Here is a 19,460-nt window from a genome sequence, read left to right on the forward strand (position 1 = left end):
GAACGGGAAGAAGTTGATTTAGAACTTGAAAAGAATGTGATGTCTCTATGAAGAAACTTATTGAAATGATAGGTTAATGCCAGGCAGCAATTGGATTGTTAGAAGACTTTTTTGCAAATAAATTAGTAATATTTCAAAAACACCCACACCAACAAAAGATCAGACACACACAAACATGAGCATATTTCAGAGTGAGTCTTAGTGTGAGAAAGCTCCACTTTCACCTCAAATTTAGACACCACAAGTGTGTAAATTACCTCGGACAGCTCGACGGCCTCGCCCGTCCTCAGATCGATGACGTCCCCGTAGGCTCGGCCCGCGATACTACACTTGTTGAACGTCATGATGTTCTGCGTGAGCGTGCCCGTCTTGTCCGAGAAGATGTACTGAATCTGGCCGAGCTCCTCGTTCAGCGTCGTCGTGCGCGCCTTGGCGTGCGTTTTCGTCTTCTCGTAGTACATCTTCTCGTCCCAGTTGATCAGGAACGATTGCGCGAAGCGTATCACCTTAAAAAAAGTGTTAAACGGTTATTGTTTTAAATCGAGAATCAAACAAGGCAGCCATCACTTACCTCTACCGAAACATACAAAGAAATTGGCACCACTGTATTAAGAACTATTGCGTAGGAAAAAAAGACTAGACATCCGATGATGGTTGCACCCTGTAGATAATCCTTTGGAATTATGTTTTCCCATGGCAGATAAATCTGAAGAAGAGAAACAATCTTGTTACTTCCTGCACTCAATATTATCAAGATATTTAACTTACTTGAAATTTATAGCCTACAATCGCCTCCCAAATGGCGGACGCTATCGTGCAGAATCCGCAAATGGACAACAGAAAAAATACTATCTGCAAGTGTGAGAAAGAAGAAAAGAAAACCAAAAAAACAGTCGTTAGCCAAGAAATTTGAAAATAATGAGTGCGCAATAAAACACTGTGTGCTTTCCTGGAACACGTTATTCATCATCAGTCAGCCACGAGACGGACACCGCGGGCCCCTGCGCTGGGACATTGAGTGAGTGGATAGCCAAATAAAATGCCAAATTGGTAAATAAAACACGCGCCCGGTATTGCCGGCTTCCGGCCCCGGGAGTACGATGACGACGACCGCGTGGTGGCCGGTATGTTTGTCATTACTGACTCATTTGAACCCGTGCGGGACTTTTCGGTCGAGTTGATTGTCATTAACATCGAGTGTTTTGATGAACTGCTGGATGGCACCTTTGGGGGGAGTTAAAGTTGAATTGAATTTTTGGTGGTGTATCAAAACGAAACGAAACTATTGGCACTACGCCCCCCGGGGCATGGCCTTCCTCTAACGTGGGATTTCTGCTCCAGCGCCTCTGACGAGACAGGAGAAACCGGGACCGACGTTTTACTTCACCATCCGATAGAAGCTCAGTGGATAAGGCGGGAATCGAACCCGCGTCTCATGGTGGTGTATCAATGTTTACTGAAAAACTAACTTAATCCACCCATGTGGTGGTGCCTTCCTCTCTAATTAACAAAATGGATCACCCAAAAGATCCGGAAAATGTTTTCATACAAAAATCAAGTTATTCGCTCTACAGCATTGCATTGGCGTTCTCGGTTACGAGATTCCTACTCGAAACTCCGAAGGCTTGATTGTTGAGGCTATTGCAAACCTCTTTTTACACTTAAGCTTCCATCCACCCCGGGATTCGAACTGACGACCTTTGGATTGTGAGTCCAACTGCCTACCGACAACTCCACCGAGGCCGGACCCAGGGGGACGACTCTTACACCTGGACTGAGCTAACGACCTAACCTCTAGGTTAGACCGGGGCCAACATTTACTTCCCCGTTTGACGGAAGGCGTGATCAGACAAATCTTGTCTCAAAAAATGCCACCGGGACCTTCTGGGATCAAATCCAGGCCGACTGGGTGAGAGGCAACCACGCTTACCCCTACACCACGGGTCCCGGCAATTTCACATAAAACCTGTATGAGTGTTTTCAAAGCTCAACAAGGATATGAAAAATATTTAAAAACTAAATGTTTATATTCAGACCAAATTTGAGCAGGTTTATAAGAGCTGATTAGTTTTCTTTTCAACTATGGAACCCGTGTATGAAAAACTAAACAGATCAATTAAACTTAAGGTTATCAAGGAAATTCAAGTTCAACAAAATCGATGTCTGAAGGCAATCTACAAGCTACCCTACCTACACCAAACGCACGAGCTGTATCGCTTACAGAACAACATCTTGCCAATCCTAGGAATGTACACACAGAGAATTGCAGTCTTAATGTATAAGATTCTGAACAACCAAAATTTGCATCACAATTGGCATTTCAGCACAGCTCAACACAAACATGACACCAGATCGTCGAACCAAATCCAACGGCAGCGGTTCCGGAATTAGGTCGAACAAGATTCCCGATTTGTGGCCCGAACGTCTTCAATAGATTACCTGGAAATATCAAGGTTGCAACAACGCTGACTAAACTCTAGCAAGAAATGGTAACAACTTTCTACCCCGTTAAAGTAATTTTAATGTTTTGAATCGCATTATCTCACTCCCCTTTAAAAGAACAAAAGTTCATTAGGCTAGTGTAAGCCGAATGTAAAGATTAGATTGAATTCAATAATAAAAAAAGAAAAAAAAAATCCAGTTACTCATGCAGGGATGAAGTCTCCTTAAATGTACTTTTTTAACAGTTGATTATAAAAATAACGATTAATTTAACATCAAGTGCGTAAAACATTGTAGTTGCTAAGTTTATCAAACAATTGATGCATGTTTTTTTTTATTTTGAATAAATTTAAAATATTTTCCATACGTATCAAAACAAAGAAAAAAGATCTATTGTAGGTTTAAGCAGTACTTTTTAAAAAATGTGGAAAAAACCGCATTTTCTTGTATTCTACAATGAGTTTTAATGCTGCACAACATTCTAGAACATATCAGATTTTTTTACTTACTCGCTGATGAGATACAGGCATCTCCCCACTCTTCCCTATACATGAAAGTGGGCTTACGAGCTTTCTGTGAAAAGTTAATTTTAAGAGCCTTACCTCAGTGAGGAAGGCAAAACGACGGTATTTAAAAATATTTTGAACATATTGTGAAATGTTCAAGAAATGATTCAATTTATTAAACAATTGTATTTCTCAAAAACAAATTAAAAGATGGGTAATTCTCTACCAACTCACACGAAATCGGGAAAAGTTGCCCCGACCCCTCTTCGATTTGCGTGAAACTTTGTCCTAAGGGGTAACTTTTGTCCCTGATCACGAATCCGAAGTCCGTTTTTTGATATCTCGTGACGGAGGGGCGGTACGACCCCTTCCATTTTTGAACATGCGAAAAAAGAGGTGTTTTTCAATAATTTGCAGCCTGAAACGGTGATGAGATAGAAATTTGGTGTCAAAGGGACTTTTATCACGGACGAACGGACATGACACCAGGAACAAATTCTCTTCCAATTTCTGAAGCAAACTATCACTTGCGCCATCTATACTCAAGTTGTCGAAGTAGTATCGCGCGATTACGCATGATTTCTCAAAATGTCTTATGCAATAATTTATTAAAACATTTAGCATTAGTGTTGTACTAGAAACAGTTTTTTGGCATTAAGCTTGTCTTTATGATTCAATGTAATTTATCATGGATACTAAAATTGCCGAAAAATTTGATAGAAATGGTATTTTTAATATAAAATCATACGACCATTTCAAAAAATGCCCATGAGTTTGCATCATCTGCTGGGTTTGTTTACGTTTAAGACCACGTGGCGCGAAGATTTTGACATAAGCGATCTCGCTTGCGCAGGTGTTCGCCAAGAAGAAGTAAAAGAAAACCTGCTTCACTTTTTGAAACCCCGTGTCATGTCCGTTCGTCCGTGCTTTTATGTAAAATTAGACGCCCGATTTGATGGCGTACTCAGAATTCCGAAAAAACATATTTTTCATCGAAAAAAACACTCAAAAAGTTTTAAAAATTCTCCCATTTTCCGTTACTCGACTGTAAAAAATTTTGGAACATGTTATTTTATGGGAAATTTAATGTACTTTTTGAATCTACATTGACCCAGAAGGGTCATTTTTTCATTTAGAACAAAATTTTTCATTTTAAAAATTCGTGTTTTTTCTAACTTTGCAGGGTTATTTTTTAGAGTGTATCAATGTTCTACAAAGTTGTAGAGCAGACAATTACAAAAATTTTGATATATAGACATAAGGGGTTTGCTTATAAACATCACGAGTTATCGCGATTTTACGAAAAAAAGTTTTGAAAAAGTTACTTTTTGCGTTTCTCTTTGTTTCGTCGTCCGTGTCTGTCGCGGGTGATCATGAACGGCCATGATCGATGATGACCAACTTTTTCAAAACATAAAGTTACCCCTTAGGACAAAGTTTCACGCAAATCGAAGAGGGGTCGGGGCAACTGCTGTGTGAGTTGGCGGAGAATTACCCAGATAGTATCTTTAATATATTCAAGGAATATTCCGCGTTTTATAGAGCAAGTTATGGCGCTAATATCACAGCAAATCAATTAGTCAACAAGTTGAATGTCTGGCCACCCTATCTCAAACTTTTCGTTTTGACGTGAATTTAGTTATTTTTTTAAAGCCAGATCAAATTTGAAAAAATGATGGAATTAATATTGGATCCATCATGTGACCCCTCATATAGATGTATGATTGTATGATGTATGATTGAAGGACCATTTCAACTAGTCATAAATGTTGAAAGTTTGGTCATTTAATGCTAATATGAAGCCACTGAAGTGATGTTTTAACATTGTTTTAAGTGAGAACTCAATCACTTGAATGGAAATAGTTTTCGGAAATGTTATGAAAAAATGTATCCCACGTTGTGTTTTATGAGTAAACTCTGAACCGCCTCAAATATCTTAACAAAATGCTTTAAAAAATCAAGGTATGTGTCAACTGTTTGTTTAATTCACTCAACTGTTTCAATTAATTAATATAGTCGACCGTATCTTAATCAACTTAGGAACATCTTTTTTGCTCAACTTGCAGCAAAACAATGTTGAAGGTTGAGTGCCATCAGAGAAATATTTTGCCGTTTGCGGGACTATTTACATCGCAAACTCACATCAACATTCTAAACGCAGGAAACTGTGATGCTATCGGGAAAAATCTACGGCATCTCCCACTGCATCATTAATATCCCATCAAGTAAATTTCCGCGACCCTTTGGTTATGGGTTTGGAAGAGCGAAACTTAACAGTCGTTACTGCCACGACAGTTTCCTCCAACTATTTCGCTGCACAAGGGTGCAATCAATCATGCAAAGAATTGTAAGCAGATTGCAATGCGTCCATTTATCATGAGCTCCTCCGGCATGGTACAAAACGAACATAAAATGCGCGCTAGCTTGAAAGGGTGTTGCTGATGCTTTCTATTTGAATATTCATTGTCAATGAGGTCATTTGTCCCATCAAGTCCATGCCACTCGGGCTGGCATACGGCAGCGGGTGCAAACGGTCACGGACCTCGTTCCATTGTTGATGAATGTGATGTTTTTTAAAGTATACGATTTGAACCAAGTCACCCACACGCTATAGTTGACTCTCGGTACTTACCCCTATAATTATAAAATTTAATAGCCTATCAATGGTCGTCCGCTTGAACTTGGTTTTGCCCGAGTTCTGCATCAGTTTGGTGTCCTTGCCGGCGAAGATGACGACGCCGTAGCACCACTGGGTGTTCCGGATGATGCAACCCCGCAGCAGGATCTTGTCGTTGTCCAGCGGGTATCGCTGGTTCTTCCAAGCCAGTGTGCCCTCGAACTTGTTGAGCAGATTGTTGGGCGGTTCGCACACAATCTCGCCGTTGAACTTCCACAGCAGGTCCTCCTGGTCGCCCATGACGGCCGTCTCGACGAGGCACTGTTTGCACTTGAGATTCGTTTCGCCGTCCAGCTCGGCCGTCTCGATGAAGCACAGCCCGTTGGGTTCGCTCGACGAGAGCAGCAGAATGTCCGCCGCCACGAACTGATCGTTGTCCATCCGGATGATGTCTCCGACCTGGACGCCGGACCACCGCTCGTCGACGAGCTTCCCGTGGCGGAGCGTTTTCGACCCCCGGTTGTTGACCTGCGAGTCGGACATGTGCCGTTGCTGCAACAAGAAAAGCGATATACCATTAGGGGGTGAGGGGGAGCCAACGGAACATGTCCAGCCGATCTTACAAAGTCATCGTACGCGTCCTTGATGGCCGTCAGCATCAGTACCCCGATCAGCGGGATGGCGGTCGTGACCGGAGTCAGCGAGGAGATGGCCGGGATCAGCTGCAGTATTAGCAGGCATAAAAAATAAAAGTTGGCAAGACGTTGGAACTGCTCGAGCAGGTTCAAAGGCAGAAACGTTAAAATGCTATATTTGGACGTTTTGATGTAGTTGTTCTGCGGTTCGGTTCCGGGTTGCGGGGCATGAAAAGAAAGGCGGTAAATCGTTTGATAGGATTAAACGCAACTTTTTCACGACTCAATATTTACGTACCGCATATTTAAACTGTGTGTTGTATTCTCTATCGTTGGCTCGTATTCTACGTTCATTTTCTGTATGGGGAAACAAGAGAAGAAAAAAGGGCGTGAGTAAACGTTTTTTGTTGTTTTTGTTGCAGAACATGGGGCGAAGGAAAATGCAAGTGTAACATGTATTCCGTGACATACCTATTACTCTTAGGGAAGCTAAATGGCAGAAAGGTGTGACATTAACACCTACATATTTTATAGCTGCTGACATGACCAAATTAACGTGGAACATGAATGAAGCGAAAAGGTGAAAGTTCTAAACAATAAATAGAGTGCTAGGTGCAAAAAAAAATATAAGCTCTTATTATAAAATGACTGAAAAGATAGAGTATATCTAATGTGATAACGAGAATGTGCAGAAAATACTATCATAAAGCATTCATTCAGCGATGGCCCATCGGGGGATAATGGGGCTTATCTTATCGCCAGTTCAATTTCAATTATACCGCGCATGATAATGGTCGATTTTAGTCTATATAATCCATCTACTTATTCGCTTATCTATGGGAAGAAAGGCTCCTAATTAGCAATCAATTAACAACGGTTTGTTTGTTTGTCTGTTATTGATCTCAGTGAAATTCAAAAATCATATTTTTGTTTCGAAGGGAAAAAAATAAACAAATTCTTGTAGTTAAAAAAGATATTACTCTATCCAAAAAGTTTAGTATGTACAGGCAACAGACAATAAATTTATTCTTAAAAGATTGGATTCAATAAAACTTTCCCTTAAAAAATAATTTAAGAAACTTATATACAAGCATGTATATGAGGAATTCCTCAGAAATTAAAATCTCAAGAGTTGGTTATTTTTATCGAGGGGAAATTCTCGTATGTTTGGCAGGTTAAGCACTCGCTCCTAACTCCATCCAATTAGCTGATTTTCACTATTTGAACAACTAATTTTGCAAAACTTTTGATAGAAACCTGCTTGCTTACTTCTTATTGAGCTGTTTATTACTCGATTTCAGTTGAAAACGCTTTTAATGAGCTGTAATTGTATGTCAAAGTGCCGATATGGAAACATTGGGTGACCAAAGTATGGCCCGCGAGGTGTTTTTTTGTGGCCCGCGGGCCTATTTTGAATTATCTTGTAAGTTGGCCTTCCGATCATTTGTAAAGTGATTTTTTTATTTTGAACTATTTCATGTCTTTTATTTATTTGTTTATATAAAACTGATGATTTATCCATATTTTGACCCCCTTTTTTTGACACAAATATTTTTTTTTTCTAATTGAAACAATATTACAGGTTTCAACACCCAAAACTCGGCAGCGGTTGTCCGAGAGAATAATGGCCTCGAGACGAAAGAATAATGGTACCATTTACGGACACAGAGAACACAGCTTGAGATGGGCGAAAGAATTATCCTCTCGAGGTTCATTTGCAAAAAAAAGTTCATCCGTCAAAACAAAAAACCAAAAGTGTCGACTACGAGAATCGAACCATAGACCTTTAACATACTAATTCAAGGATTTTACTGCCTCGGCCACCACAGCTTTGTGGCTAAGAAGTGGTCAGATGTCGATATATGACACTTGTTGGAGATTTATTGTATCAATTAACGAATGAACTCATTTGTTATGGTGGTGTGAGTTGATAGAATTATTCTCTCGATTTTGGCTCTGAGCCCTCAATAAATTTTGAGGGAACGATTCTCTCGACTCGGAATTTTGGGTGAATATGGGGACCATCCATAAACCACGTGGACACTTTTTTGGGAATCTCGAACCCCCCCCCCCCCTTCGTGGACAATTGTCCATACAAAAAAAATCTTTTTTGTATGGAGCGTGGACAATCGCCATACCCCCCCCCCCCCCTAAAGTGTCCACGTGGTTTATGGATGATCCCATGAGTGAAAATAGTGAAATTCGAGAAAGTTTTCATCAAACATTTCCAGGAATGTTTTATTAAACGTTGAAATTTGACTTACACACAATACTGTACTGCCCCTGATTGCATAAATGTCCCATATGCATTTTCATCGATTTCGAGTTTTTGATGCAGTTTGGTTCAAAATCATGTGATCTTTCAAAGGAACCTATAACATCCAGTACTTTGTTCTAGAAATCAAAAGGAAATCCAGTTTTTTCGCGAAAATTCAACACGTAGCCTTATGTATGGGACAAATTTCAAATGCGTTTTTCTCAGCTTGCTGTTTTTGCATATGGGACATTTATGCGAACATGAGCAGTGTATTAATAGCAAAATTATAAGTGAAGAAAAGAATTCTAAATATTAAGTAAGTTTGAGGCTTAGTTCATAAAAAGAGTTATAATGATGTAAATAAACATGGCATATTTACATCATTATAACTCTTTTTATGAACTAAGCCTCAAACTTACTTAATATTTAGAATTCTTTTCTTCACCCTTCGGATTCAAACTCATGTCAGCTGGAACTATAAAAAACCAATAACAAAACCAATGCTTGGCTACGATCTGATTCAAGCAGTCACAAAAAAATTGAAGGAATGAATAGTTTTTTTCGCTATTATTTTTAAGCAAATTCTATTAATTTTTTTAAGCAAATAATTGAAATGTTGAAATTTTTGCTTATAATTTTAATTTTTATATATTTTTTGTTTTTTATTTGCTCTCACATAAACTTTTATACAAGGGTCCTGATTTTCGGTTCAATGAACAGAAACCACTCACTCATCGCCTATCCATTCATTGCCTATTCCAACCCGCTAGCATTCATGAGCGAATGAGTCTCGCAAGCAGCCAGCGATTGGCCCGAACTGTTCACTCAGCGAACAAATACATCGTGAAAATATTTGCCTACATACTCCGTCGCTCGATGACACTCACACACTACCATGCTCAGCGAAGAGCCACTCTCACAAAATGCCTGCGCGGCAGTCTTTTTGTCTTCACGCCCTCAGTTTGCCATCAATTTGACTTTTTCTTGGTGGAAGTTTCTTTGAATGGTGTCTATAATGTTATGAAATTAAAATAAATGCACAATTTAATTTATAACATTGATTTTAGGCAACCCAAATCAATGAGTATAACGCAGCGCATCAGAGAAAAAATGTTTTCAGTTCAGAGTGATCGGAGACGATCGGCCTGTCTGAACCGTTCGGAGACTGAGCCGATCAGAGAGAGAGAAGAGTAGAAAAGAGTGTTCGGGAGCGAATGGTGATAGAGTGACAAACGGTAGGAATTCATCAGGGCAGTATCGCGTCGCCTGCTATTTGTGCTCGCGAATGGAGTGGTTGATTTTGAGCAATCAGGACATTTGCTTTTATAAATATTTGAACTGGACTTTTTATTAGTTACACTTAATTTAATGTTAGAATTACATCTTAAAATATTATTTTTTTAAGTTTTATGTCACGCACTCAGATTTTTATGCCGAACTTTGGCAGAATTCTGCCAAAATCAGAACAAAAGTATATGTCGAGTTTCGGCAAATGTGACAGTTAATTTGCCAAAGTTGTTCTGTTTTCGGCAGAACTCTGCCCAGCTCAAAAATCAAAAAAGAGTGCGCACCATTTTCAATATGAGAAGAAATAAAATTTCAATAAGTACAAAAGCACATTCAACTAATTACCATCCTTTACTCAAAACCGCAGGGACCACTATCTTTTATTTTTAAATAACGAAAATGTTTAAAAACTAATAGAAATTTCAAAAAGCTTCAGCTTGTAGATGTATATTTTAGTTTTTAAATTAAAATAACGTCATTTTTTTTAAATAAAGTATATTATACATTTGGCCCGCAAGCTTATTTAAGTTTCAAATTTGGCCCGGCATCCCAAAACTTTGAGCACCCCTGCCCCGAGCATGGGTAAATAACAAGGGAAATGCGTAATAACACCTTTCTCTGGTATCAATACCAAATTTTGGTATTCCTGGACCCTTTAAAATTTGTCTTAAGGATTATGCAAGAGCAAAATGTGCTATCATACCAATTAAAGGTATTGTTTTGATATTGCAAAATTGCAGAATTTGTCAATGGTCGAACACCACATATTGGTATTCTTTTGGTATTACAGTGTTTTATCAAATTCCTCTGAAACTATAGGAAAATTTTGACCAATTTTGACAAAATAATCAATTTTGCGCTAAAATAATGTCTCAAAGCGAATACTTTCATTGAAAACCAGAAATTTCAAACTTGATTTTAAACATTTTTGATATACCCCCTAAAGAAATGACTTGAAATTGTTGAAAATTTTCTAAGTCTAAGTTTTCTCTGAAACTATGGGAAAATTTTGACCAATTTTGACAAAATAATTAATTTTGCACTAAAATGATGTCTCAAAGCGAATACTTTCATTGAAAACCGGAAATTTCAAACTTGATTTTAAACATTTTTGATATACCCCCTACATAAATGACTCGAAATTGTGGAAAATTTTCTAAGTCAGGATGGCACATTTTGGTATTCTTTTGGTATTACAGTGTTTTATCAATTTTCTCTGAAACTATGGGATTTTTTTACCAATTTGGACAAGATAATAAATTTTGCGCTAAAATGACTTGAAAAAAAACCAAATACTTTGAAAAACGAGTCAATCGAAAGATTATTGAATTTTGGTTAATTTCAATCCAGTTTTATTTTAATAACACTTATTTTTCAATCTTGTTATTTTTCAGAATCTTCAAGAACTTCATGCACAAGCCGTTCATCAATGACAAATGCATTCGGTGTGGTGAAGAATATCACTAAGAACAACATGGAATCATCAGGTGAGTAGATTTTGCTGATGCATGAGGAGCATTTCCGTTTTTTCACAAACTGCAACTGCTGCACTAAAAATGGTATGAAAATACCAAATTTTGGTATTACTTGTGAAAATATCAGCGACCAAAATGTGATCTTGGTTGCCCAGTAATAGATGAGCAGTTCTCTAGGATTTCGGTCATTCGATTTTTTTTTGTATTTTTTAATCCGACTGAAACTTTTTTGGTGCCTTCGGTATGCCCAAAGAAGCCATTTTGCATCATTAGTTTGTCCATATAATTTTCCATACAAATTCGGCAGCTGTCCATACAAAAATGATGTATGAAAATTCAAAAATCTGTATCTTTTGAAGGAATTTTGATCGATTTGGTGTCTTCGGCAAAGTTGTAGGTATGGATACGGACTACACTGGAAAAAATAATACACGGTAAAAAAATTTGGTGATTTTTTATTTAACTTTTATCACTAAAACTTGATTTACAAAAAACACTATTTTTAATTTTTTTATTTTTGATATGTTTTAGAAGGCATAAAATGCCAACTTTTCAGAAATTTCAGGTTGTGCAAAAATCACTGACCGAGTTATGAATTTTTAATCAATACTGATTTTTCAAAAATCGAAATTTTGGTCGTAAATTTTTCAACTTCATTTTTCGATGTAAAATCAAATTTGCAATCAAAAAGTACTTTACTGAAATTTTGATAAAGTGCACCGTTTTCAAGTTATAGCCATATTTAAGTGACTTTTTTGAAAATAGTCGCAGTTTTTCATTTTTTTAAATTAGTGCACATGTTTGCCCAGTTTTGAAAAAAATATTTTTGAAAAGCTGAGAATATTCTCTATATTTTGCTTATTTGGACTTTGTTGATACGACCTTTAGTTGCTGAGATATTGCAATGCAAAGGTTTAAAAACAGGAAAATTGATGTTTTCTAAGTTTCACCCAAACAACCCACCATTTTCTATCGTCAATATCTCAGCAACTAATGGTCCGATTTTCAATGTTAATATGTAAAATTTTCCGATCTCTTCGAAAAAAATATTTTTGGAATTTTCAAATCAAGACTAACATTTCACAAAGGCCAAACATTCAATATTACGCCCTTTTAAAATGTTTGTCTTGATTTGAAAATTCCAAAAATATTTTTTTCGAAAAGATCGGAAAATTTCACAATTGTTTCATATATTAACATTGAAAATCGGACCATTAGTTGCTGAGATATTGACGATAGAAAATGGTGGGTTGTTTGGGTGAAACTTAGAAAACATCAATTTTCCTGTTTTTAAACCTTTGCATTGCAATATCTCAGCAACTAAAGGTCGTATCAACATAGTCCGAATAAGCAAAATATAGAGAATTTTCTCAGCTTTTCAAAAATATTTTTTCAAAACTGGGCAAACATGTGCACTAATTTAAAAATGAAAAACTGCGACTATTTTCAAAAAGTCACTTAAATATGGCTATAACTTGAAAACGGTGCACTTTATCAAAATTTCAGTAAAGTACTTTTGATTGCAAATTTGATTTTACATCGAAAAATGAAGTTGAAAATTTTACGACCAAAATTTCGATTTTTGAAAAATCAGTATTGATTAAAAATTCATAACTCGGTCAGTGATTTTTGCACAACCTGAAATTTCTGAAAAGTTGGCATTTTATGTCTTCTAAAACATATCAAAAATAAAAAAATTAAAAGAGTGTTTTTGTAAATCAAGTTTTAGTGATAAAAGTTAAATAAAAAATCACCAAATTTTTTTACCGTGTATTATTTTTCCAGTGTAGTCCGTATCCATACCTACAACTTTGCCGAAGACACCAAATCGATCAAAAATTCCTTCAAAAGATACAGATTTTTGAATTTTCATACATCATTTTTGTATGGACAGCTGCCGAATTTGTATGGAAAATTATATGGACAAACTAATGATGCAAAATGGCTTCTTTGGGCATACCGAAGGCACCAAAAAAGTTTCAGCCGGATTAAAAAATACAAAAATTAAAATTGAAGAAAAAAGACCGATTTCGTAGAGAATTGCTCAGATGGTAAAATACCATCAAATCATACCAAAATCATGTATGTGCAAGACCACAGGAATACCAAAATATGATTTTCCAAGGGCGCGGGAATACCTAAAAATTAAACCATGGCAATACCAAGTTTTGGTATTCAAGCAATGTTCAAAAATCCAGAAGACCTCAACTTGGTATTGAAATGGTTTTATTTTAAGGTATTATTTTACCCTTGGAATAACATGGTTTGATATTGTTGTGCCCTTCCACAAACAAGACTTTGGTTTGATTTCATGGTATTTTACCATCTATTACTGGGCAACCAAGGGCACATTTTGGTCGCTGTTATTTGCTCAAGTAATACCAAAATTTGGTATTCCCGTGTTATTTAACCCTGCTCGGGTGGCCCTACGAGGAGTTATGACAAGTTATGTTATAAGTTATGAATCATCTCAACATGGCAAGGACACAACATGGCATTGGGTCATTTTTAAGCCATTTATTCTATAAATTCAACCTTCACATGGAATTGTTTAGTCAAAAACCTAACTTAATTCTCATCCCTAGTTTATTTAGCTAGTTGAAAAATACTTAATGCTAGAAAAGTACTCCTCAAAAATATTCATAAAATGTTATGAAACAATTTAAAAAAAGTTATGTAAAAATTGGAATTTTCTACACAGTAAAAAAATTTATGAATATGGAAGCTGTGATTTTAGAAGGTTGAATATTACCAATTATACGATGTAATTTTACCTCAATTTAGACTGAAAAAGTGACATTACACCAGAAAGGTGGTAAAATTACAGATTTTCAGAGGTAAAACTAAAATTTCCCAGATGTAATATTACCATGTTTTTTTACTGAGTACAGGTTTTTCAGTCTTCATCACTGAAGATAACTAGACAACTCCACAGTGGTTGGAAACGCAAATTTGGCAGGAATAATTTCTATCCGCTTCGGGGATGCATTTTCGAGCTTCGGTGTCTAAGCAGCATTTGTTAAGAATAAAATTTTACGTCTATTGGTCAACACGATATTAGAGTGGTTCAAAAATGTCTTATATTTTCAAAAAATATTTTCGTTTCTAGGTGAGATAGAGGTATACTTTTTGTGGCAGTATTGTAGTACTAGCCATTTTAACAACTTTGCCGAAGACACCAAATCTCAATCTCTTAATCTGATCTTTCTACAGCATTTTATATGAAAAGCAATAGGGAGGTCCATCAAAAAAGTGTTTTTATTGCATATATTTTTTGTATTATATTTGGCAATTTTTGTGTCTTCGGGACATATTTAGAGCACACGTCTTTTGAATTGTGAACTAAGTCGCAAGGTCATTTGGGTAAAAAGTTAATACGCTGTAACTTTTTACCAAAATTAAAAAGGCCTTTTTCAAATATTGGGTAGCAAAACAATATTCTCCGCGGTGCATCTGAATGCTTAACACTTATTCTTAATGTCTCAAAAGGGGTTTTCTTAAACCTAAGTTACAGTGGTTTGAAAATGTTCATTTTATGAATTTTGTACCATGTTCTTTGCGAAAATTTATATGAATGTTGCATTAGTCAGTATGAAAACTGCTCTTAATAAGCTCAAATGCAGGTAAGTGTGGTTTGTGGGGGAGCATGACTGAACCCATTTTTTTATGGCATCTAGGGTGATCTTAGATGATCTGATATGATCTTTTTAATTCGCTTGTAAAGAAAAAGAATCAAAGCGAAATTCTAATGCATAAGTTTCCATACATTTCATATGTCAAATGAAGTAATTTTGCATTATTAGTATGCCAACACAAGGCTCCTTTTTGATTTATTTCAATAAATTTCGTCTTCGATCCAGGTTTTACACCATCCTAAACTCTAGCATAAAAGCTAAAAAAGAAATAGGATTTGGTTGAAATTTTGATATTTGCCTATGAATCGACCACCAAAATTATCAAAACATGTGTGATTTCGCTAAATAAACTTTTTTTTAAATTATTTTTTATGATGTAGCTGATTTTGTACAATATTTCATTAATCATTAAATCAAATTATAAAAAGGTGTTTACAAAAGGTTAATGTGAATGTTGTAAACTGCTCAGTAAATAACAAAAAAAATGTGCGTGCAAAACTACAGCTCATGCAAAACAAGCAAGCAAAAAAAAAACCTAGCTTTAGATTGAATTCGAGCACCCATAAACACGCAGAAAGGATTGGGATTTGCTTTGTTTTACCCCCGAAAATCGACCGCAGCCGGCCGCCAGCTCCATTCGATATGTACGATTGCCCACGGTCGAACGACGACTTGGTGTCACTTTTGTGGATTTGACTCTTGGTCACTTTCGCGGCACCTTGATTCCACATGCCAAGCCGCTCCAGTACGCTCACAATCGACGCCTTCAGTCCGTACGGACCGCCTCCACCACCACTTCCGGCTCCGATCGATGACCCTCCGATACCCCCACCATGACCTCCCTCATACCCACTACCACCACCACCACCACATGCATCATTGTCCCCGTCACCACTACCACCGCCACCGCCAGAGTAGCAGTAGTAGCCGTCTCCGGTGGAACCGTAGTGGCCGCTGGTTCCCGTTCCGCCGGAAGTTCGTCGGCCACCACTACGGGTCCGACGCCGACCGGTGCCGATGCTTTCGCAGCTCTCCAGCACCGGTGCGTCGTCCAAGGTGTTGGAGCTATCGACTACGTGCTCGAAGTTGATGTCTATGACGGCACCCTCGTTGTTCTCACCACTGACGTAGAAGTTGACGTTCGGTTCCGACCGCTGCGGGTACAGCGGCCGTATCGACGCCAGGTTGTACAAGCTGCCACAGCTCTGGGAGTTGGACTTGCGCCGTGTTGTTGCTGCCGTCGCCGTACTGCTGGCCCGGTTCCGCCGGAAGCGTTTCCGCCGCGGTGGCGAACATGGCCGCGGAACCACCACAGCCCCAGGGCCCCCAACGGCTCCGACACCCTCGTCATCGTCGTCACTGCTGTCCTGGCGTATTTCCAGGATCTCCAGCTCAACCGAGTCGGTCGTTGCATTCGAGAGGGGCATTCTTCTATCACACTGCCTCTTCAGCGATGCCACTACTATTGCCGACGGTGCACTTGTTCTTCATTTGGACGACCGAGGACACTTTTTTGTTGCTGCCACGCGCGAAGATATTTATAATCTAATGAACGATCGATAAACGAGACTCATCATCATCTACTTCAGTGCAAGCGAGCTGGGGGTAGACCACCATATGGTGCTGTGATGGGCTGGGCTAAGCGCCTGATGCCCGAAAGCAATCTTTTAATTATCTTCATTATTTTTTCACACATCTCTCGTATACGCAAAGCTACTACCATCATCCGACGGCGCGCGGCGATTCCCCGCTGGAGCACTCTTGGCTGGCCAAATGGCCGCACGGGAAGTCAACGGGAGGTTTTTTTTTCCTTGTGTTTTATGTTAATGAAACTTTTTTGTTTTAAACTTTTATTTGTATTTTTTAAATTTTAATCTGCGTCCATAATGTTATGTTTTATGAAATAACATATTTCTGCGATAGATAGATTGTATACAATTATTTGTATGCTTTCCAAAGAAAATCAGTTTTTAAATATGATGCAAGTTTAGAAATTATTAATTCCAGAATTAAGTTTTTCTGGTGAAGATAGTATTGATTCTGAACTTTTGAGAAACATTTTTTCAAGAAATTATTGGTTACGTTGTCCGCTTCGTAAGCGGATGGTCATGGGTTCGATTCTCATCTGAAGTAAACTAGTGTACTACAGTGCAGTCTCGACTATCCGAAGGCATAGGAAAAAATCACTTTTTTGTTGTATTATTTTAGATTGTTGAGCCATAAACTACTCTGATTTGTGATTTAGAATGTTTAAATTAAAGATGGTGGCCAAAATAGTGGTGATGAAATATTGAAATAATGCATTTTGTAATTAAATAGGCAATCGACTATTCAAAGTTGACTGAAATGGAACTTTGACAAGATTCGAATAAAATGTTAAAAGCTAGAAAAAATATATATTTATATGAAAAAAATTATGTTGTTGTTTATGATTCGATTATCCGAAGACAAACCTTCACATAATCGAACTTCGGATAATCAATACTTCGGATAATCGAGGCATCGGATAGTCGAGTCTGAACTGTATGCATTTTACAACCCTTTTCAATTAAATGTTGATATCACGGATTGCCATTTGTAATAAAAATTTCTAAATTGTTTTTTTTTTTTTTCAGACGACCAATTTTTCGGTGCAGCCGTTTGTTTGAGCTAATGATGAAGCGTTAATAAGTTTGAATTATAAAATTATCCACTTTTCTCAAGTTGCTTCCACAATTCTTCGCCAGAGTGTTATCGGCATGGGGGTTATTACACCGTTCGTCAAAATTTGTGAAATTTCGTGGGTATGCTTTACTATACAAATCTTAAAACAGAAAAAGGAACGTGTAAAATTTTATTGTCAAAATTGAGCTCAATGATAAAAATTGTTAGCTGAAAAATATGTCCAGTGTTATTGTTTTTCTCACGCTCTTTAACTTGGTCTTGGAACCACCCGCATCACGAGCGATGCCACAACACAAACAACTTCCCAGAGCGGGGCCAAATCGAATTTCAAACCTAATTATGTATGCCATAAACTCTGAACCAAGCGCGCTAACATTTTATCGATGAAGACGCGACGTTAGCGGTTCTATATAGATTGTTCAAACTGACCTTGGTATAAGAAAAAGTTGGCACAGACAAGCCATAAAGCACCACTTGCAAATAAGTGGCGATTTTGCTAATCAAATGTCTAAGTCCAAGCTAGAACAATAATTCATAGTCAACGCCAACGACTCCACACCAGTTGCTGCTGGAAAATTGTCCCCCACGGCAGGTCATTAGGGCGCAATTTTTCCGCTGCTCCTCATTACGATTAAATTGCCTTTGTTTTTCTTGCATGCATAGAAATGGAAAGTCGCCAGTTGTGAGGGCCAGCTCTTGACACTTGATGCGCTAAGGGCACTTGAGGTATTCATATTTGCGCTGCTTTAGTGCCAAGCGAGGTGCTTTTTGTTGTTGTGATGAATTGAACAACTTCTCAACGGGGAAATTCTGCGCTGAATAGATGCACTGGAGAGCTAAGAATAGACTGCGACACTTGCAGCGAACTTTGTGATGCATTTTGAAAGAGATATCTTTTCCAATGAATATGTTTCATTATACTGAAAAAGGTTTTGTCGCAGATCCTATGTGATTCTACCCCAAGATTTAATTATTCAACAGAAACAAAATAAGATTATTTAATTCGCATTTATTTATTAAATTTTTTTCGAATCAACTTTAGGCTGGTACATATTTTATTTAAAGATTTTGCCCCCCCCCCTCCCCTTTAAAGTTGGCTCGAAAAATCATGGGGCAACAAAAATATTTTTTCAAAAAAATTAAAAACTTCAATGGAAATTTAAATGCAATCACCTGAAATTGATTTAAAATGCATTTCCCTGCATTTCAAATCATTTCTAGCATGTTTGGGTTGATTTAAACATATTTTGAATTTTTGAAAAAAAGTTTTTTTTAGCTCAATTTTTAGTTTTTGTCAAAACTAATGATTGTAAAACAACTGAACTAGTGTAAAATGTATTTTAAAACACTTTTTGCACTCAAATGTTGAGACTTTGGCATGTTATTTAAATTTTTATTTTTTTTTCTTGCCCCCCTTCCCCTTCCCATCGACATCGGCCAGAGCCGAGGGACAAAAACTTTGAAAAATATTTTTGCATCGGCCTTATGAATGTTTTCCATGGGTAAACATTTAAATTTTGTTTTAATATATAAATTATTGAATTGTTAACTTCCAAAGGCCATGAGTTTTTTAAATTACCTTCGATGTTTATTTTTTACCAGAAACATTTAAATTTAAGTTTTATAAAGTTTATCAAAATAAATAAGAAAAAAACATAAGATATGTATAATTATACTCATTTAAATTAAATACAAAAAAATGAAAAAAAATATAATTTTTTTATACTGAAAACGCTTGTTATGCCTTGGATTAGAAAAAAAATATGAAGTTTGACATGCTTCCAAACTGGCCAATTCTTCCCCGGGATACCTGGAACCAGTCACAGTAAGTAAGAATCCTGAGCTGGTGGGAATACCAGAATGGAGGTCATTTCAATAGTCCTGATTTAGTTATCAGAAAATCATGGAGCAATTCCATGTCAAATAGGGTATTGGTTGTACC

At 37.2% G+C, this 19,460-nt stretch overlaps 1 protein-coding gene across 13 annotated transcripts in view; it reads right to left on the reverse strand.

Annotated features, from left to right (window-relative positions):
• The window catches only part of LOC6041793 (phospholipid-transporting ATPase ID), an 88,520-nt gene that overhangs the window by 20,553 nt on the left and 48,507 nt on the right, over positions 1 to 19,460 (reverse strand). For 7 of the 13 annotated variants that reach the window (XM_038259574.1, XM_038259573.1, XM_038259572.1 and 4 more), the window contains 7 exons: positions 15,456 to 16,500; positions 6,499 to 6,557; positions 6,189 to 6,401; positions 5,581 to 6,117; positions 769 to 852; positions 572 to 706; positions 258 to 506 (listed from right to left, as the gene is read on the reverse strand). In XM_038259574.1, the coding sequence (XP_038115502.1) occupies positions 258 to 506; positions 572 to 706; positions 769 to 852; positions 5,581 to 6,117; positions 6,189 to 6,401; positions 6,499 to 6,557; positions 15,456 to 16,281 (2,103 nt within the window). In that variant the 5' untranslated portion in view covers positions 16,282 to 16,500. The remainder of the gene's footprint in view (positions 1 to 257; positions 507 to 571; positions 707 to 768; positions 853 to 5,580; positions 6,118 to 6,188; positions 6,402 to 6,498; positions 6,558 to 15,455; positions 16,501 to 19,460) is intronic. The other 6 variants (XM_038259569.1, XM_038259570.1, XM_038259577.1 and 3 more) reach the window with 4 other exon arrangements.

Source organism: Culex quinquefasciatus, chromosome 3 (genome assembly GCF_015732765.1).
Source record: "Culex quinquefasciatus strain JHB chromosome 3, VPISU_Cqui_1.0_pri_paternal, whole genome shotgun sequence".
Lineage (NCBI taxonomy): Eukaryota > Metazoa > Arthropoda > Insecta > Diptera > Culicidae > Culex > Culex quinquefasciatus.